The sequence below is a fragment of the Entelurus aequoreus genome, linkage group LG02 (genome assembly GCF_033978785.1).
Source record: "Entelurus aequoreus isolate RoL-2023_Sb linkage group LG02, RoL_Eaeq_v1.1, whole genome shotgun sequence".
Classification (NCBI taxonomy): domain Eukaryota; kingdom Metazoa; phylum Chordata; class Actinopteri; order Syngnathiformes; family Syngnathidae; genus Entelurus; species Entelurus aequoreus.
Window position 1 is genome coordinate 31,988,446 of NC_084732.1, and position 22,880 is coordinate 32,011,325.

The 22,880-nt window shown below is 40.7% G+C and overlaps 1 protein-coding gene across 4 annotated transcripts in view; it reads right to left on the bottom strand.

Moving 5' to 3' along the window:
* LOC133632656 (MAM domain-containing glycosylphosphatidylinositol anchor protein 1) overlaps positions 1-22,880 on the bottom strand; it is a 596,928-nt gene that overhangs the window by 3,668 nt on the left and 570,380 nt on the right. For 3 of the 4 annotated variants that reach the window (XM_062025233.1, XM_062025218.1, XM_062025227.1), the window contains exon 18: positions 16,298-16,415. In XM_062025233.1, the coding sequence (XP_061881217.1) occupies positions 16,298-16,415 (118 nt within the window). The remainder of the gene's footprint in view (positions 1-16,297; positions 16,416-22,880) is intronic. The other variant, XM_062025242.1, reaches the window with a different exon arrangement.

A 22,880-nucleotide genomic window follows, 5' to 3' on the forward strand; every position in this document is an offset into this window, starting at 1 on the left:
AATGAAAACATTAAAATAAATATGTATAAAGAGGCATACTGTAATAACTTGAAATAAATAATCCATCCATCCATCCATCTTCTTCCGCTTATCCGAGGTCGGGTCGCGGGGGCAGCAGCCTAAGCAGGGAAGCCCAGATTTTCCTCTCCCCAGCCACTTCGTCCAGCTCCTCCCGGGGGATCCCAAGGCGTTCCCAGGCCAGCCGGGAGACATAGTCTTCCCAACGTGTCCTGGGTCTTCCCCGTGGCCTCCTACCGGTTGGACGTGCCCTAAACACCTCCTTGGGGAGGCGTTCGGGTGGCATCCTGACCAGATGCCCGAACCACCTCATCTGGCTCCTCTCGATGTGGAGGAGCAGTGGCTTTACTTTGAGCTCCCCCCAGATGGCAGAGCTTCTCACCCTATCTCTAAGGGAGAGCCCCACCACCCGGCGGAGGAAACTCATTTCGGCCGCCTGTACCCGTGATCTTGTCCTTTCGGTCATGACCCAAAGCTCATGACCATAGGTGAGGATGGGAACGTAGATCGACCGGTAAATTGAGAGCTTTGTCTTCCGGCTCAGCTCCTTCTTCACCACAACGGACCGATACAGCGTCCGCATTACTGAAGACGCCGCACCGATCCGCCTGTCGATCTCACGATCCACTTTTCCCCCACTCGTGAACAGGACTCCTAGGTACTTGAACTCCTCCACTTGGGGCAGGGTCTCCTCCCCAACCCGGAGATGGCACTCCACCCTTTTCCGGGCGAGAACCATGGATTCGGACTTGGAGGTGCTGATTCTCATCCTAGTCGCTTCACACTCAGCTGCGAACCGATCCAGCGAGAGCTGAAGATCCTGGCCAGATGAAGCCATCAGGACCACATCATCCAAAAGCAGAGACCTAATCCCGCAGCCACCAAACCGGATCCCCTCAACGCCTTGACTGCGCCTAGAAATTATGTCCATAAAAGTTATGAACAGAATCGGTGACAAAGGGCAGCCTTGGCGGAGTCCAACCCTCACTGGAAATGTGTCCGACTTACTGCCGGCAATGCGGACCAAGCTCTGACACTGATCGTACAGGGAGCGGACCGCCACAATCAGACAGTCCGATACCCCATACTCTCTGAGCACTCCCCACAGGACCTCCCGAGGGACACGGTCGAATGCCTTCTCCAAGTCCACAAAGCACATGTAGACTGGTTGGGCAAACTCCCATGCACCCTCAAGGACCCTGCCGAGAGTATAGAGCTGGTCCACAGTTCCACGACCAGAACGAAAACCACACTGTTCCTCCTGAATCCGAGGTTCGACTATCCGGCGTAGCCTCCTCTCCAGTACACCCGAATAGACCTTACCGGGAAGGCTGAGGAGTGTGATCCCACGATAGTTGGAACACCCCCTCCGGTTCCCCTTCTTAAAGAGAGGAACCACCACCCCGGTCTGCCAATCCAGAGGTACCGCCCCCGATGTCCACGCGATGCTGCAGAGTCTTGTCAACCAAGACAGCCCCACAGCATCCAGAGCCTTAAGGAACTCCGGGCGGATCTCATCCACCCCCGGGGCCTTGCCACCGAGGAGCTTTTTAACTACCTCAGCAACCTCAGCCCCAGAAATAGGAGAGCCCCCCACAGATTTCCCAGGCACTGCTTCCTTATAGGAAGACGTGTCGGTGGGATTGAGGAGGTCTTCGAAGTATTCCCTCCACCGATCCACAACTTCCGCAGTCGAGGTCAGCAGAACACCATCCGCACCATACACGGTGTTGACAGTGCACTGCTTCCCCTTCCTGAGGCGGCGGTTGGTGGTCCAGAATCGCTTCCAAGCCGTCCGGAAGTCATTTTCCATGGCCTCGCCGAACTCCTCCCATGTCCGAGTTTTTGCCTCCGCGACCGCTGAAGCCGCACACCGTTTGGCCTGTCGGTACCTGTCCGCTGCCTCCGGAGTCCCATGAGCCAAAAGAACCCGATAGGACTCCTTCTTCAGCTTGACGGCATCCCTCACCGCCGGTGTCCACCAACGGGTTCTAGGATTACCGCCACGACAGGCACCAACTACCTTGCGGCCACAGCTCCAATCAGCCGCCTCGACAATAGAGGTGCGGAACATGGTCCACTCAGACTCAATGTCCAGCACCTCCCTCGTGACATGTTCAAAGTTCTTCCGGAGGTGGGAATTGAAACTCTCTCTGACAGGAGACTCTGCCAGACGTTCCCAACAAACCCTCACAATGCGTTTGGGCCTGCCAGGTCTGTCCGGCATCCTCCCCCACCATCGCAGCCAACTCACCACCAGGTGGTGATCGGTAGAAAGCTCCGCCCCTCTCTTCACCCGAGTGTCCAAAACATGAGGCCGCAAATCCGACGACACAACTACAAAGTCGATCATGGAACTGCGGCCTAGGGTGTCCTGGTGCCAAGTGCACATATGGACACCCCTATGCTTGAACATGGTGTTCGTTATGGACAATCTGTGACGAGCACAAAAGTCCAATAACAAAACACCACTCGGGTTCAGATCCGGGCGGCCATTCTTCCCAATCACACCTCTCCAGGTTTCACTGTCGCTGCCAACATGAGCGTTGAAGTCACCCAGTAGGACAAGGGAATCACCCGGGGGAGCACTTTCCACTCCCTCGAGTGTATCCAAAAAGGGTGGGTACTCTGAACTGCTGTTTGGTGCGTAAGCACAAACAACAGTCAGGACCCGTCCCCCCACCCGAAGGCGGAGGAAGGCTACCCTCTCGTCCACCGGGTTGAACTCCAACGTGCAGGCTTTGAGTCGGGGGGGCAACAAGAATTGCTACCCCAGCTTGTCGCCTCTCACTGCGTGCAACGCCAGTGTGGAAGAGAGTCCAGCCCCTCTCGAGAGAACTGGTTCCAGAGCCCTTGCTGTGCGTCGAGGTGAGTCCGACTATATCCAGCCGGAACTTCTCTACCTCGCGCACAAGCTCAGGCTCCTTCCCCCCCAGCGAGGTGACGTTCCACGTCCCAAGAGCTAGCTTATGTAGCCGAGGATCGGACCGCCAAGTGCCCTGCCTTCGGCTGCCGCCCAGCTCACAATGCACCCGACCTCTATGGCCCCTCCCATGAGTGGTGAGCCCATTGGAGGGGGGACCCACGTTGCCTCTTCGGGCTGTGCCCGGCCGGGCCCCATGGGGACAGGCCCGGCCACCAGGCGCTCGCCATCGTTCCCCAACTCCGTTCCTGGCTCCGGAGGGGGGCCCCGGTGACCCGCGTCCGGGCGAGGGAAATCTGAATCCTTGTTGTTTCCTTTCCATAGAAGTCTTTGAGCTGCTCTTTGTCTGATCCCTCACCTAGGACCTGTTTGTCTTGGGAGACCCTACCAGGGGGCATGAAAGCCCCCGGACAACATAGCTCCTAGGATCATTGGGACACGCAAACTCCTCTACCACGGTAAGGTGGCAGCTCAGACAGGAGGAAATAAATTAATAAATAATGAAGATTAAAAAACAATTACAAACAAAAAAAATTACAAAAAATAACTAATTAAATAAATAAATTAACTGCTTAACTTTTTTTATTTTTGCATAGTTTAAGTTAAAGGCCTACTGAAATGATTTTTTTTGTATTTAAACGGGGATAGCAGATCTATTCTATGTGTCATACTTGATCATTTCGCAATATTGCCATATTTTTGCTGAAAGGATTTAGTATAGAACAACGACGATAAAGATCGCAACTTTTGGTATCTGATAAAAAAAGGCTTGCCCCTACCGGAAGTAGCGTGACGTAGTCAATTGAACATATACGCAAAGTTCCCTATTGTTTACAATGATGGCCGCATGAAGTGAGAGAGATTCGGACCGAGAAAGCGACGATTTCCCCATTAATTTGAGCGAGGATGAAAGATTTGTGGATGAGGAAAGTGCAAGTGAAGGACTAGTGGGGAGTGGAAGCGATTCAGATAGGGAAGATGCTGTGAGAGCCGGGGGTGACCTGATATTCAGCTGGAAATGACCAAAACAGTAAATAAACACAAGACATATATATACTCTATTAGCCACAACACAACCAGGCTTATATTTAATATGCCACAAATTAATCCCGCATAAAAACACCTAGGTGTTTGTTTTGCTAGCTCCTAGCTACTAGCTACTAGCTCGAGCTAGTTATAGCTCGAGCGGGTAATATGGACGGGATCCCGTATATATAACGAGCCAATACAATTCAAACACCTGCACAACACACACACTCACTCAGCCCAAAGAACCGTTCACCTAACCCAAGGTTCATAAAGCTTATATATTTAACCAAAGTTACGTACATGACACGCACATACGGGCAAGCAGTCAAATGTTTGGAAGCGCGCGGGTGGGACCTGATATTCAGCTGGGAATGACTACAACAGTAAATAAACACAAGACATAGCCACAACACAACCAGGCTTATATTTAATATGCCACAAATTAATCCCGCATAACAAACACCTAGGTGTTTGTTATGCTAGCTCCTAGCTCCTAGCTACTAGCTACTAGCTCGAGCTAGTTATAGTAAGCGATCAAATGTTTGGAAGCGTACTCACTGTATCGCGTCTGCGTCTGTTAACGAAGTCAAAGTCCTCCTGGTAAGAGTCTCTGTTGTCCGAGTTCTTCGATCTTGACTGCATCTTTCGGGAATGTAAACAATGAAACACCGACTGTGTTGTGTTGCTGACTTCCCTCGCAAAATACTGCGCTTCGCACCGACTTTCTTCTTTGCATGCTCAGCTTCTTTCTCCATAATGCAATGAACAAATTGCAACAGATTCACCAACACAGATGTCCAGAATACATCCAGAATGAGATGAAAACAGCTATTTCGTATTGGCTTCAATGTGGAAGCCATACCTGTGTTCTACTGGCTACGTCACGCGCATACGTCATCCTCAGAGGCGTTTTGAACCGGATGTTCCCCGGGAAATTTAAAATTGCACTTTATAAGTTAACCCGGCCGTATTGGCATGTGTTGCAATGTTAAGATTTCATCATTGATATATAAACTATCAGACTGCGTGGTCGGTAGTAGTGGGTTTCAGTAGGCCTTTAAAGTTAAAGTACCATTGATTGTCACACACACACACTAGGTGTGGCGAAATTATTCTCTGCATTTGACCCATCACCCTTGATCACCCCCTGGGAGGTGAGGGGAGCTGAGCAGCAGCGGTGGGTGCGCCCGGGAATCATCGTATGTATATACAGTATATATACTGTACATAGTATGTATATATAGGCATTTTTGGGGGGTCTCAAGAAGGTATAAAATACAAGAATCTGTGTGTGCGTGGGCGTGTGTGTGTGTGCGGGTGTAAGTGTGTGTGTTTGTGTGTCAATAGGACAGCTTCAAATGAACACAGTAGAGCTTGTTGTTGTTGTTGACTTTGTTAATAGGAAGTTGAGTCATCACCATCTTGTTTTGTTTGTTTTAAACAGAGTACTGTAAAAGGATTCATATTGTGATCGAAGTGTACAAACGTTCATTAAAATATGTGCTTTTGTCAAGGCTGGAACCCATTATTCATGTTAATATTGTTTCTTACAGATACATATGCTTTAATAACTTTTCTATTTACAAACCCTGTTTAAGAACCACTCGTAAATTGAGGTTCCACTGTACAGTACATGCAAATGGTGGCAGAGCTTTTCTTCCTGTCAAACACACACATACACATGCACAGACACACACACCAGTGACCTGGAGAGATTATCCTGTTAGCGAACAACAGATGAAGAAGTTATGGTGCTGGTTCGAAGATAACGGTGATCACTATAGAACAGCCATGCAACAACTACCCAGTAGCTAAGAAATGTGATCTTAATGTATTGCAATCTACCAGATAGCACCATTTTAAAATTCCTCATACCTGCCAAACAAAAGTTGAGTTCAATCCTTTTTGCTAATCCTTGTGTTAGCGCGGAGACGGAAGCGTCTTGCAGCGAGCGTTCAGCCGCCCGCCTGCCTGATAATTACCCATCTGCCTGCACGGAGTGTTCCTGCCTGCACACAACCTGCAGGACACCCTCGCATGCTTCTTTCCTCTTCCTGTTTACGCCTTCATCCATTATTCAAAGAATCCGCCAGAGTGTTTACATGCACATACAGTATGTGCCAAATCTCACACCAGCCAGTGAAAGGACGCACACATGCATGTGTCAGTGTGGCGTGCTAACAATTTGAGTGGACCCTGCAAACATATGTTCCCATAGGGAATCATAAAAACCTCATTAAAACATAGGACATTGCGGTGACCGCATGAATATAAGTAGCAATTTAAGTGTAAAAATAAGATAACTGTCAAACGACAAAGGCCTAAGGCTAATGTGACATCTAGCAACACGTCACAGTTTCACCCCAAAAATGTTAAGTGTTCCCTAATAAGCCGCAAAGAGTTTCAAACGTTCAGGTATGACTGTCCCCGTCCAAGAAAGACAACTGTTGATTTTGACTAAGGCCATGTCTACACTAAGTCGTTTAACCCCTTAAACCAGGGGTGTCCAAAGTGCGGCCCGGGGGCCATTTGCGGCCCGCAGCTAATTGTTTACCGGCCCGCCACACATTCTGGAAATACTATTGTAAAAGTAAAAAAGAACATTAAAAAAAGTGGAATGAGGTGAAATCTAACGAGAAAAAGTTGCAATGTTGACACAAAAGCTGCCACGCAGGCTGTTTTTTTTCTTTTGTCTTTCTTTATTTTTATTTTTTTGCCATTGCTCAAAAAAAAAAAAAAAAGACAAAAAATCCATGTTATAATGAATTATTTTCAGGGCTCCAATTACTTCAAATATTTCACTTTAAAATGTTTTATGTGGTAAATATTGCATATATTGTGTGAGTACCTTGAAGGTAGAAAAGCGCTATACAAGTACAACCCATTTATCATTATCATTTATAGTAGCCATATAAAAACATCAAAGTTTTCTTTGACAAAAGCGCATAGAACAAACAAAATAATAGTTCCAGCATAAAATCGACAGATATATCTGAAGTTGATCTCGTAACTTAAGTGTTGAAAGTAAAAGAAAAACCTAATGAAAATGTATCACTTTATGAGTGGGGCACCTTTTGGATCCCAAATATATTTAGTGATTTTTTATTCATCTTTTCAATGTGATTACTCAAAAATATGAAATAATTAAAATCCATGGTGTCCTGCATTATTGATCTTTTAGGGCTCTAATTACTAAATACTGCATATTTCAGTTTTACTATAAAAAAACTAAGTTGTTTTTGACAGAAAAGCCATAAAACATTTTTTTTAATTTGAAATTACTTTATATCAACTTGAAGTTGATATAGAGATTTACTGTAAGCGTTAAATAATTTAAAAAAAAATAATAATCTGAAATATTTTTAACATTTTAATGACTGAGACCCTTTATGGTCCCCGGAACCCCTTAAGGTAAGATAAATAAAAAATCCATATATTTTGTTATGGTTTGAAAATGAAAAATATCAAAATGGCCCCCACATGCTTTAATTTTTCCGTGTGCAGCCACACTAAACCATCGTTTAAGGTCCCTCTCCTCAGGCAACAAGAGACGTATCCTACACTTCTCTTTTGTAAAGTAAATCTGAACAGCCGATATGGGCATCTACATCTACTATATGATTTGCCTGAGAAGCTGGACAGGACAAAAAAATAAAAAAATTAAAAAAAATAAAAAATAAAAATAATGTCCCTCTCCTCGGACACATTTTTACACGGGTAAGTCAGCCGTGTAATTCTTGAATATCCGGCACTTAGCTTTGTATGGACTCATTGATCGTTTACAATGTGAGTTCGGAGAGGAAGTGACGGCAGAAAGACCGCACCCACACAGGAAGTGACGCCAGAAAGGCCGCGCCACAGAGAACTTCATAAAAACCGAAGCTAAAAAAATGAAGGCGAGTCATCCAGACATGCCGTGTTTCTCCTTCTTCTACATGTCCAGACGCTTGTGGAAATCATACATGAATACCTTAAGGCGAGTCATCCAGACATGCCGTGTTTCTCCTTCTTCTACATGTACATGCTTGTGGAAATCACACATGAATACCTTAAGTGAAGGAAACGCGCGATTGCAGCTATTTCGGATAACACTTCTCAGACGGCAAGAGAACTTTCGCAGCTGTGAGTCTCTTTACAGAAAAACTTGGTCCCTTCCTCCCGTGGATGTGATCCAGGCAGTGTGTGACTAACAATATTGCTTCATGGATGTGATTGTAAAATGGCCAGGCAGTGTGCATTATTCCTGCATCTTCGCTAACTCCGCCATTAGCGAGCAGCTGAAAGATGGAACCCTGTTTTTATTTTTATTTTGACTCCACAACAATTTTCGCCGACCGCATCTGTGATCGGGTGAAGTCCTTCGTCACACCGTCGATCGCTGGAACGCAGGTGAGCACGGGTGTTGATGAGCAGATGAGGGCTGGCTGGCGTAGGTGGATAGCTAATGTTTTTAGCATAGCTCTGTGAGGTCCGGTTGCTAAGTTAGCTTCAATGGCGTCGTTAGCAACAGCATTGTTAACCTTCGCCAGGCTGGAAAAGCATTAACCGTGTAGTTACATGTCCATGGTTTAGTCATACCAAAAACTATAAAAATGGGACCCATAACCTCCCTGCTTGGCACTCAGCAACAAAGGGTTGGAGTTGGGGGTTAAATCACCAAAATGATTCCCGGGCGCGGCGCCGCTGCTGCCCACTGCTCCCCAAGGGGATGGGACAAATGCAGAGGACAAATTTCACCACATCTAGTGTGTGTGTGACAATCATTGGTACTTTTAATCTTTTAATAGTATTGTTGATCTTCTGTCTATCCTTCCAGTCAGGGATTTATTTATTTTGTTTCTATATGCAGCTAAGCACGATGCTATCACGTTAGCTCCTAAGCTAAAGTGTTTCGTCGATGTATTGTCGTGGAGATAAAAGTCACTGTGAATTTCCATTTCGAGTTCTCGACTCTCATTTTCAAGAGGATATAGTATCCGAGGTGGTTTAAAATACAAATCCGTGATCCACAATAGAAAAAGGAGAGAGTGTGGAATCCAATGAGCCAGCTTGTACCTAAGTTACGGTCAGAGCGAAAAAAGATATGTCTTGCACTGCATTCTAGTCCTTCACTCTGACGTTCCTCATCCACAAATCTTTCATCCTTGCTCAAATTAATGGGGTAATCGTCGCTTTCTCGGTCCGAATCGCTCTAGCTGCATTGAAAACAATAGGAAAATGTGAGGAGCCTTTCAACTGACTACGTCACGCTACTTCCGGTAGGGGCAAGACTTTTTTTTATCAGATACCAAAAGTTGCGATCTTTATCGTCGTTGTTCTCTACTAAATCCTTTCAGCAAAAATATGGCAATATCGCCAAATGATCAAGTATGACACATAGAATGGATCTGCTATCCCCGTTTGAATAAAAAAATGTCATTTCAGTAGGCCTTTAAATACAAATATGAATGTTAAATCTAAATGTTGATTCTAAATGTTAAATATAAAATAAAATAAATATTAAAAAAAAACAGTATTTAGTCAGCCACCCATTGATTGTCAATGGGTGGCTGACTAAATACTTTTTTGCCCCACTGTATATATATTTAGATCCATATATTAATTGTTGTAAAATGTTCTTTATCGCATTGTCTGCTTTCCCATGTCGATTAACGATTTGATTCATGTATGATGTCTCAGGTGTGATTCACTACAATAGGGCCCCACAGCACACTGGATTCTATTTCATTGAAATACCACAACACTGGATATCGTTCAAAGGAGATACATTTTAATTTAAAAACTTGCACACAAAACACAGCAAACAAATGTAAAAATGCACAGCAAACTATTTACAATATAGCTCTTTTAAATAACTTCACAGTGAAGTAAATTCATCTACTGGAGAGTTTGGAGCAGATGGAGGCTCAGGTGGATTTTATTTTTATTTTTTTCCCCGCGCATGCATACTAAAATGTTGAACCTAAATGTTAAATGCTTAGGCTGCTGCCCCTGCGACCCAACCTCGGATAAGCGAAAAATTAAATAAATGGTGTAAAATCAGATGAAATAAATTGTGATTTGGGTGTGAGCTGCTTTTCAGTATATATATTAATGACCTCCCCAATATTTGCACAAATACTATATGCAAAATGTATGCAGATGATACACTCATTTATGTGGCAGCCGACACCCCTTAACAGGCTTCAGAGATATTAAACAGACAGCTTGCTGAAATAGCAACATGGCTTCAAAATAACTGTTTAACCCTAAATTATAACAACACAGTCTCAATGTGTTTCTCTTTGAAGAAACAATCCATCCATCCATCCATTTTCTACCGCTTGTCCCTTTTGGGGTCGCTGGAGCCTATCTCAGCTACAATTAAAATTAGCCTGTGGCTAGAAGTCTTATGTACTTTGACATCGGTTACCTATGCGTAGCAATGTTTAATTTTACTGTCCCTGTCAAATAAAATAAAAAAGAAAGAAAAAGAAGATGAATGGATGGATTAATGGAATGTTAAATATATTTGTTAAAAATACATTTTAAATATACATGTTAAATATAAATATACATGTTAAATATATATATATATGTTAAATATAAATAAAAATGTTAAATATAAACATTAATTATGAATATGAATGTTAAATAAGAACATTACAAATAAAAGTTAAATATAAATGTCAAATCTAAATATAAATGTTAAATATGAATATGAATGTTAAAATATAAATGTTAAATTTAAATGTTACATACACAAATAAATGTTAAATAAAAATATGATTGTTAAATCGGAATATAAAATCTAAATGTCCATCCATCCATCCATTTTCTACCGCTTATTCCCTTCGGGGTCGCTGGAGCCTATCTCAGCTACAATCGGGCGGAAGGCGGGGTACACCCTGGACAAGTCGCCATCTCATCGCAGGGCCAACACAGATAGACAGACAACATTCACACTCACATTCACACACTAGGGCCAATTTAGTGTTGCCAATCTACCTATCCCCAGGTGCATGTCTTTGGAGGTGGGAGGAAGCCGGAGTACCCGGAGGGAACCCACGCAGTCACGGGGAGAACATGCAAACTCCTAAAGTTAAGGTACCAATGATTGTCACACACACACTAGGTGTGGCGAAATTATTCTCTGCATTTGACCCATCACTCTTGATCACCCCCTGGGAGGTGAGGGGTGCAGTGAGCAGCAGCAATGGCCACGCCCGGGAATAATTTTTTGGTGATTTAACCCCCAATTCCAACCCTTGATGCTGAGTGCCAAGCAGGGAGGTAATGGGTCCCATTTTTTATAGTCTTTGGTATGACTCGGCCGGGGTTTGAACTCACGACATACCGATCTCAGGGCGGACACTCTAACCACTAGGCCACTGAGTAGGTCATAAATCTAAATGTTACTCTAAATATAAATGTTACATCTAAATGATAAATAAAAATGTCAAATCTAAATATAAATGTTCAATAAAAATGTTAAAGGCCTACTGAAACCCACTACTACCGACCACGCAGTCTGATAGTTTATATATCAATGATGAAATCTTAACATTGCAACACATGCCAATACGGCCAGGTTAACTTATAAAGTGCAATTTTAAATTTCCCGCCACACTTCCGGTTGAAAACGTCTAGGTATGATGACGTATGCGTGTGACGTAAACGGTTGATGGAAGTATTGGTACCCCATTGAATACAATACAAAAAAGCTGTGTTTTCAAAATGCCACAGTATTCTGGACATCTGTGTTGGTGAATCTTTTGCAATTTGTTTAATGAACAATGGAGACTGCAAAGAAGAAAGTTGTAGGTGGGATCGGTGTATTAGCGGCGGCCTACAGCAACACAGCCAGGAGGACAGAGATGGATAGCAGACGCGCTAGCCGGCGAACTCACCTTAACTTCCTCCGTCTCGCCGACCGCATCTGTGATCGGGTGAAGTCCTTCGTCACACCGTCGATCGCTGGAACGCAGGTGAGCACGGGTGTTGATGAGCAGATGAGGGGTGGCTGGCGTAGGTGGATAGCTAATGTTTTTAGCATAGCTCTGTGAGGTCCGGTTGCTAAGTTAGCTTCAATGGCGTCGTTAGCAACAGCATTGTTAACCTTCGCCAGGCTGGAAAAGCATTAACCGTGTAGTTACATGTCCATGGTTTAGTCATACCAAAGACTATAAAAATGGGACCCATAACCTCCCTGCTTGGCACTCAGCAACAAAGGGTTGGAGTTGGGGGTTAAATCACCAAAATGATTCCCGGGCGCGGCACTGCTGCTGCCCACTGCTACCCAAGGGGATGGGACAAATGCAGAGGACAAATTTCACCACATCTAGTGTGTGTGTGACAATCATTGGTACTTTTAATCTTTTAACAGTATTGTTGATCTTCTGTCTATCCTTCCAGTCAGGGATTTATTTATTTTGTTTCTATATGCAGTTAAGCACGATACTATCACGTTAGCTCCTAAGCTAAAGTGTTTCGTCGATGTATTGTCGTGGAGATAAAAGTCACTGTGAATTTCCATTTCGCGTTCTCGACTCTCATTTTCAAGAGGATATAGTATCCGAGGTGGTTTAAAATACAAATCCGTGATCCACAATAGAAAAAGGAGAGAGTGTGGAATCCAATGAGCCAGCTTGTACCTAAGTTACGGTCAGAGCGAAAAAAGATATGTCTTGCACTGCATTCTAGTCCTTCACTCTGACGTTCCTCATCCACAAATCTTTCATCCTTGCTCAAATTAATGGGGTAATCGTCGCTTTCTCGGTCCGAATCGCTCTAGCTGCATTGAAAACAATAGGAAAATGTGAGGAGCCTTTCAACTGACTACGTCACACTACTTCCGGTAGGGGCAAGACTTTTTTTTATCAGATACCAAAAGTTGCGATCTTTATCGTCGTTGTTCTCTACTAAATCCTTTCAGCAAAAATATGGCAATATCGCCAAATGATCAAGTATGACACATAGAATGGATCTGCTATCCCCGTTTGAATAAAAAAATGTCATTTCAGTAGGCCTTTAAATACAAATATGAATGTTAAATCTAAATGTTGATTCTAAATGTTAAATATAAAATACATGTACATATAATTATGAATGTTAACTCTGAATGTGAAATCAGAATTTTTAATCTAAATGTTAAATATTTATGTTAACTAACATTTTTAAATATAAATGTTCAATTTAAATATAAATATTAAATACAAACGTTACATCTAAATGTTAAATATAAATGTCAAATATAAATATAAATGTTAATTAAAATGTTAAATATAAATATGAATGTTGAATCTAAATGTTAAATTTAAATGTTACACATACAAATACATGTTAAATATAAATATGAATGTTAAATCTAAATAGAAAATCTAAAAGTTGAATCTAAATGTTAACTGTAAATATAAATGTTACATCTGAATGTGAATCAAATATGACAAAACTAAATGTTAAATAAAAATGTTAAATATAAATATGTAAATGTTGATTGTAAATGTTGAATATAAAATGAATGTAAATATATTTATGACAGTTAACTCCAAATGTGAAATCAGAATTTTGAATTTAAAATTTAAATATGTGTTAAATTAACATTTTAAATGTAAATGTTCAATTTAAATATAAATTATAAATAAAAACGTTACATCTAAATGTTAAAAATGCACCATTTAATGTTGACCTCAAATGTGAAGAAAATGAGCTCAACGTGAGAAAAGCGAGGTACATTTTCAAAATATATAAGCTAGAAAAGAGTGATAGCATTATTTACATCGGGCAGGTATGAGCTATATTTGTTCCCGAAAATTTTGACATCCATGTTTAACGTTTGACTTGCTTGTAGTTTGCCATAAAACTTGAATGCTTGTGGTTGCAAGCAGTGGGCACGATGATGAATGTGTGTGAGACTGTCAGTGTGTGTGATAGCTGCTCTTGAACTGCTACTTAATCTTCTTTTTGCTTTCTTTTTGTAGATCAACCTCTCTTCTATCATACATACACATGGTCATTCTCTTTTTCCGTGACCTTTTGTGCACAGTCCCGCCCTTTGGGCTAATGGCGTCTTCACGCTATCATGCACTCAACATCTGTAACACGCCATCATTTTGTTCCATTTGTTCACCTTTAAGACAGAGATACCAACAATGTTACTTACAAGTGGATGACACTTATGGAGGGTGTCTGTATGCATTTATAACACGTATTTTTTGTGGTATGAAAGACCTTGTCATTACTTTCTAAAAAAAACAAAAAAAACCTGCAGTGGTGTACTTATAAAGTAAAGATGGAGATGGAAAACAGGTAGGAAGAGTCAGCGTGGGTGGGAGAAGTCACAGAATGAAAAGTATAAGTTTACTGTATATGCATGTATTAACTACTCAGTGGTTAGAGTGTCCGCCCTGAGATCGGTAGTTTGTGAGTTCAAACCCCGGCTGAGTCATACCAAAGACTCAGCATCAAGGGTTGGAATTGGGGGTTAAATCACCAAAAATGATTCCCGGGCGCGGCCACTGTTGTTGCTCACTGCTCCCCTCACCTCCCAGGGGGTGATCAAGGGTGATGGGTCAAATGCACAGAATAATTTCGCCACACCTAGTGTGTGTGTGACAATCATTGGTACTTTCACTTAACGTAATATGTAAGGAGATCGGGAATGGGACTTTTACACAAGTCAAGGTATCATCAGCGCACTAGAAAGGTGGGCTTCATTGTAGATAGCGCTGCAGGACTGCTTCTATAAAAAATGGTACCTGCATGTTTCAAAACACAGCAAGACGCCACAGGAGTATGAAAACATGAATGTGCAGTAAATGAGTGTATCCATGGTGAAAGCCGTCTAGTACACGCAAAATACTCATTTGAATAGGGCGGTGTGCATCACCCACCCACTATACTCGGACCTGGCGGAGAGAATGAGCACGTTCAGTGGGAGGCTCAGACTCCCAAAATGCAACACGGAACGACACAGGAGGTCCTTCATACCGATAGCCATCAGACTGTATAATGCATATGTTCCTTTTTGACTGTACTTAAATGTATAATAGACTGTATTTATTAGGGGTGTGGGAAAAAAATGATTCGAATTCGAATCGCGATTCTCACGTTGTGCGATTCAAAATCGATTCTCATTTTTAAAATATAGATTTTTTTTGTTGATTTTTTTATTATTTTTTAATTTTTATTAAATTGTTTTATTTGTATTAAGCAATCCAACAAAACAATACACAGCAATACCATAACAATGCAATCCAATTCCAAAACCAAACCCGACCCAGCAAAACTCAGAACTGCAATAAACAGAGCAATTGAGAGGAGACACAAACACGACACAGAACAAACCAAAAGTAGTGAAACAAAAATGAATATTTTCAACAACAGTATCAAAATTAGTTACAATTTCAACATAGCAGTGATTAAAAATCCCTCATTGACATTATCATTAGACATTTATAAAACATTTAAAAAAAAGAACAATAGTGTCACAGTGGCTTACACTTGCATCGCATCTCATAAGCTTGACAACACACTGTGTCCAATATTTTCACAAAGATAAAATAAGTCATATTTTTGGTTCATTTAATAGTTAAAACAAATTTACATTATTGCAATCAGTTGATAAAACATTGTCCTTTACAACTATAAAAGCTTTTTACAAAAATCTACTACTCTGCTTGCATGTCAGCAGACTGGGGTAGATCCTGCTGAAATCCTATGTATTGAATAAATAGAGAATCCTTTTGAATCGGGAAAAAAATAGTTTTTGAATCGAGAATCGTGTTAAATTGAAAAAAAAAATCGATTTTGAATCGAATCGTGACCCCAAGAATCGATATTGAATCGAATCATGGGACACCCAAAGATTCACAGCCCTAGTATTTATATTTTTCACATGTGAATAATGCTGTATAATAGACTGTATTTATATTATTCACTTGTGAATAATGCTGTATGATAGACTGTATTTATATTATTCACATGTGAATAATGCTGTATAATAGACTCTATTTATATTATTCACATGTGAATAATGCTGTATAATAGACTGTATTTATATTATTCACATGTAAAAAAAATACCTAAGTATTTATTCTCTACTGTGAGCTAACTGTGGTGTTGAATTTCCCCAAGGGTTAAATAAAGTACTTTCTATTCTATTCTATTCTATTATCAATTGTACACGCAGTCTTAAATGATCACAGGCAACACGCCCACTAACAGTACACGCACACTGTTTAGTGCATGGTATTTGGATTTTAGTAGATCAGGCCCTGAGTGTTCTTTTCCATTATTTTATTGTCGAGTCCGCCCCAAAAAAAACATTCCCCAATCTATCTATCTTACCTGTCTTACCTGCGCTGGCTACAGTGTTATCCTGCTTGCATTTGCCGAGAGTGATGGACACGTCGTCGATAGCGATGTCACCCTCGAAGCTCGGCCCTCGGATTCCTTCAAAAACAATCTGGATACAAACAAAAAGAGGCAGAGGGTTTTGATGATTTTTTTTAACAGTGAATGTTTAAATGGCATTTTATAAATCATTATGGACAACTAATGTGAGTGATGTATGCAAATTACGAAAAGATTCCCCCAGTTGTTTACTAAATGCTGGCACCTTTTTAAAAAGTTGACACTGTGACATTTTGAAGCAATACAGTATTGTAATGATTTTAAAATCCACAAATCACACATCATTCAGTCATAATAATATCCAAAAAGGTCATATTTTTTACTCCGGGGATAAACCATCAGAATTGGATTCATAGAATAGTTTTTTGCTTTTAATGAACAAGAACTAAAATGAGGACAATAATGTTGTTGTTGTTGTAAATAAGCTTACATTCCTCTAACACAACAGCACCCATCCAATAAATATGAATACTTCTGATGCATTTCTCTGACAAGCGAACAGAAAAATCAGTGGCCTCCAAAAAGGTACAGTAGGAAGGTGATTCATACAGCCCCATTCATCACGGTTTACCTGACACATGAAACGTGACAAATTGGGGAGGGGCACAATCCACTTTAGCCACAGTAGTGATAAATATCTTAAAATGCGTTGTGTGGCAATTACAACTTTGACCACAGCATCAGTTGATGTGTGGAGTGGCGCTTTCCATAATTTTCAGCAGAATGCATTGCAAAATGATTAACCCGTCAACTTTTTCTCACACCCAGGAATGGGTCCATTTAAATCCTTCCCCTATTGTAGCTTGTTGCCTGATTTTGAGTAGCTAACTGAAATAATGTTTGCTTCAACACTTAGTATTTTTGTTTAATTCAGAAACAATGGCTATTTTTTGAACATTGAAAACAAAATAGCACTGAGACAATAACCACCATTTGTTTCCTTTACTGTTTCAAAAGATATCTGCTTTGTAATTAAAATATTATTTAAATGCTGTCCGTAAAAAAAATAAAACCTAAGTACCGTAAATTCCGCACAATAAGCAGCTATTTTTTTCCTACACTTTGAACCCTGCGACTTATAAGATTTGCCTTCCCTGACGGCCATGAGAAAAATAGTTAAAACAAAAAAACAAGCAAATACACTGAAAAGGTATTTTATTGTTTGTGCAATGGCGCCATCTTTTGGACGAGTTCAGTCACTGCATGTGTTGCAGTGTCATTCCATTTAGTGCTTTCGACCGGAAGTAGAGTGCTGTTCTAATCGTTCATTCCTATTTGTAGGAACTCTTCATTCATAACTCCAAGCAACATTTGCAAGTTTTACAATATAACTAAAACTGTTTATACCTACTAAACTGTCCCATGTGTGATGGCTGTAGAAGTGTTTTCATGCCTATTTGTATGTGCTATCATAATGTAATAATGCTAGCATTGATAGCATTAGCTAATATCCTAACACATTTGCGAGTGTCTGTGTTAGTGTTATAAACTTACAACTGCATTTTTTTTTTTGGATTATTTCAGTTTCACAAATTCCTCAGTAAATTCACCAAGACATCACCGGAAAGCTATTGAGTGTGTTTAGCTGATTGGAGAGCTAGCTTCCACAGCTAGCGGGTCCATGATGGTGACTTTTGTTTTGTTTGATCAGCCGTTTTACTGCCGTGTTACAGGCACCGATTGGAAATAATTAAGGTATGTAATAAAACATTTACAGAATATTCATGGGTAAATAACTTATTTTGCAATACATATATCTGTCGCTTATAGTCAGGTGTGCCTAATATATGGAAACATATTTTTTTCCCTTAGAATTTAGTGGGTGCGGCTTATAAACCAGTGCACTCTATAGTCCGGAAAATACGTAGCTCACCTCACTTTTCATTTTGTCAAAGTATATTTCATAGTGATGAAAGTTAGATATTTCTTGATGTTAACTTTTCATACAAGAATATAATTTTCCCCAGGTGTCAACCCTAAACAATCTGAAGTGGGGAATCGGACCAAAAGTCTGCCTGACAACTACCATGGTGCATTTATCTATTGTGCACTCTTCAAAGAACAAAAGAAAATAAAAAAAAAATAGAAGAGATTTGTGTACAAACTTCCCGGCGACTTTCCCATTTCAGCCAGCAGCCATCTGGTTTTGACTGACAGTCTAATTACTGCAGTGAGCCAAGGCTCCAAAAGCCCACCGCACCCAGCTAATCAAAAGCCGAGCATATTCTGCCTGGAATATACAGAGGGAGCGCAAACAAACACGGAAACTACTTTGTTGTAGAAAAGTAACAATAATAGCATGACTATAGCAGATATAGATAAAGTTTACAATCATAAAATATGACAAAGTTATCTTGTCTGAGGTATAATGGTGGTCTAATGGTAGCTGTGATCGGTGGAGGGAGGGTTCCGCATGATTAGTCCACCATTTATGTGTGTTGTTACATTGCACTTTGTATGTTGAAAAACAAGTTAATGGGGAACTTTTGTTTTAAATTTTGCCCATCATTCACAATCTTACTGTAAGAAAAGAACACTCGTGTATTTCCCTTTTAGGTGCATTTTAAATTGTAGAAACAGCTAGTAAAAGGCGGCTAAAAATGCAGGTAATGGTGTTATTCCACTTATAAATTATTCCAAAACCATCCTAAAACTGTGTTTTATATTCATGCTGTAGGTATGTACAGTATGTAATTAATTAATTCATGATAACATGGCATTTTGCCATCAGTGTGTGAATGGGTGAATGTGACATAATGTAAAGCGCTTTGGGTACCATTCCAGGCATAAAAAGCGCTATATAAATACAAACCATTTACTATGCAATACTTTCAATATTATGATTTTCTTAAGGGGAATTTGCCTATTTTTGTAATGTTGCCTATCATTCACAATCATGAAAAACATGACGACGGATGGATTAAATGTTTTATTTTTTTTTAATATTCAATAAATGTAATTAAAATTCAGCTTACAGCAAAGCAAATGGGAGGTCCTCTGTTCCGCCCACAAAATCCAATAAATAACCATTCAAAAAGCGCCAACAATACTCCATTTACATTTTGTGACTTGAATTTTAACCAAGTATTAGTGATATTGTTATTATAAGCGCTAACGCAGACAAACTATTTATATTGGCGACACAATCCCTTCCGTGTGTTCCATCGTCATCGAGTGGTCTGCTGCTTCCTTGCTTCCCTGCTACTTGGAAGTTCATTGTAGATCATAAATCATGCCTCTCACCTACAAAGTAGATGGCTGAGGATGTAATCCGAAAAGTTGGTACACTTTGACATCCAATTTAGGAGCCGGAACTGGCAAGAACGACACGAAAAGACACATGGCCGCCCCTGACCCCCACCTTGTTTTTTCGCGAGGATTATGAGACATTCTTCATCTAAATGAGAAGTATATGAAATCCTAGCAGTTAGCATCCTATTGACAGCAGGCCGTGTACAGTAAGTGATGATTTAAAGGTCACAATGCCTTTTTTAGATTAATGCGCCGCGTATGCTCAAAATGATTCATAATACATTTTATAAATGTGCCTGTTGCTACATTACATATATACTTATATCATGTATATAAAACCAGAATGTAAGTGTTTGGAGGTTTTATTAAAGGCTTTGTAGGCAAAATTGAGCGGCTCCTATAGGCTCCATTGTAAGCAGACTTTTGATCGCAATTATTTAATATTTAGAATGCATTAAAAAATATAACATCCGTCGTCATATCTCTCACAATGATTGTGAACAATAGGCAAAATTCCAAAAACAAGTGCACTTCCCCTTTGAGCATTACTGTAGCTTCTTGCCTGGAGCATTGATTTCACAGAGCGAATAGCAACTCAACATCAACAGTGAAGAGAGCACTTTCTGTATTTGCTACTACTGAAGGCAGACTTTGGGAGAGCCTTGCAGCGTTATCACCAGAATCAGATTTATTGGCCGAGTATGTTTAACACACAAGGAATTTGACTGGTAGACTGTATTGTCTTTGCTTAAAGCAACAAACAAAGAAAAACGCAACAACTACTGTGATGGCCATCCGTGGTGCCATTTTGGTATGAAAGAGGAAAGAGGGAAACATTAAGCATCACAAAGGACATAAAAAACATTAAAGGAGCACAGATGCAAGCAGCTGCCACTTCAGAGGCGCTATTGCTACATACAGCTACAAAAGTAAAACACCCCCCCCCCCCAAAAAAAAAAGGTAAATAATATATGTTGCGCACATACGATTGCACCATGCACGGACAAACAACAAAACAGAACAAAAACATAATTTCAACACCTACATACACCGCGGTAGTGGGGGGCAGCACAGCCAGAGAGAGATATTCCGCTGTGGTTGTTGCATTTTTGTTGCGTTTCGTTTGATTTAAAATATGTCGATCGTATGTCGTCTATATTTAGTGTTTTATCGTTCATAGTTAATATTGTTAATCCCACCTTCTGTATTTTCATGTACGTTCTGGGTGTCTCATTCAGTAAAAAAAAAAGATTCCATTCCGTTTCTTGAGGCGGTCTGTCAAAACGTTTTTAGCATTCAATCAGACATTATTGTGAGGTTTTGTATTAGTGTTCCTAAAAATAGATATACGGCCCCCAGCAGTGTTGGGTTAGTTACTGAAAACCAGTAACTAGTTACAATTACTAGTTACTTTATTTCAAAAGTAACTCAGTTACTAACTCAGTTACTTACACCAAAAAGTAATGCGTTACTGTGAAAAGAAACTATTTAGTTCCTTCTTCCCCCCCCCCCCCCCCCCCCCCCCCCCTTTTTTTTTTAAGGCTCCCATTAATGCCCTTTTAGCCTTCATTTCAGTACTGTTATTGCACTGGAGAATAATACAATCTGTTGATCAACTTGACATGCATTTGCATCACTGAACTCAGAAAGCAATGTGGTCTACATACAACACACAAAGACAAATATATGTTTCAAAGGGCCAATTTATTTCAGGCCAGAAAAAATTGACAAAACTATTTTAAATAGCTGCAACATAATGACACTTTAACTTTAACTCTAAGTAGATAGGATCTTTGATCCAAGACACAACTTACATTTAACTAAAATGTTATTTTCTTTGTGCTCGACAAAAGAAAAGTATTGAGAATGTCTCCATGTTAAAAAACTCGACTTCTGGCTTCGCCATGATGTCTTGTTAGTTGTTATGAGAGTAGCGTATGTGTGTGTGTGTGTGTGTGTGGCCCTTTAAGATATGACAGCATGAGAAGTGAGTGACGTCAGTGAGTGAGTGGCCGAGAGAGGCGAGGGAGCGGCGACAGTGAGTGCGTGTAGGTGCTCTAGCTTGGTGGATGGCTGCGTGCAATAAAGTCACAAAGTTGCAACAAACCGCCGGGCTCGTCATTCACCCTCAGCTGTAAAGACCCTCTTCCGGGTAAAGTGAAGGTTGTTAGACCCGAAGTACGGCGGGGAGGTGTGCTTTCTGTGGGTGGGGGAGAGCACGCCTCTTCTTTTCCACCGGAGCGCTCCAATAAAACACACTCAGATCTTCAGTTTCTAGCCGATACTACATACAAATAACGTAAAATAACGCAGTAACGCATCATGCAGTAACGGTAACTGAGTAACTGTGTATAAAAAAATAACGCGTTAGATTACTAGTTACCGCCGAAACTAACGGCGTTACAGTAACGCGTTACTTAGTAACGCGTTAGTACCAACACTGGCCCCCAGACACATTTTTTTTCTCTAAATGTGGTCCCCCGAGGCAAAATAATTGCCCAGGCCTGGTTTAGAACAATCTTCAAATTTGGTGCTCTAAAAGATTACAGACAACATGTTGTTGTTCTCACAGGAATTTCCTCAGAAATGATAAAGACAAGAAAGAAAACAAAGACGGGTTCAGATCGATTGAAGTGGTATGATACAGATTTTATTATTGGGGTGAGGAGTGCAGGGGTAACAGTCTCTTTGGCCACCTCCCACCCAGATCTACCAGAAGAACACTGAGGCGTTCCCAAATTATCTGTGAGATATAATAATAATAATATACTACAAAATAATAATCAACCTGACAGTAATTTTCACCCCAAATTTAAAGCGAACATCCTTAAAACATGCTAAAAATCATGTTAAAACTGTAGTTACAAATACATTACAGGGAACAATGGAGGTATCAAAAAGAAAGAAAGCTTTAAGGGACTCAAAAACATAAAAATGTTATCTTCTACTAATTACAGTGAATTAGTGTATGAAATTCAAGAACATTGTTATGAGAATAACACTGTGCCTCAATTTGAAATGCCCTGGTCTAACACAAAGGTAACACTCATTTATGTTTACTCGTATTTAATATTGACAGTCACCTCGTCTTATTCTCTTTGTAAATAAACATCCTTTTTACAACATGTCTGCATGCATCAGTGCACACACAAGTGTGTTTGTGTTTGCAAGAAGTTAATCTTATTTTATATTTAGAGACAATACAATAATAATTGGGAGATGGAAATGCAGAGATTAACAAACTGACCTTGACAAACAAGCACCA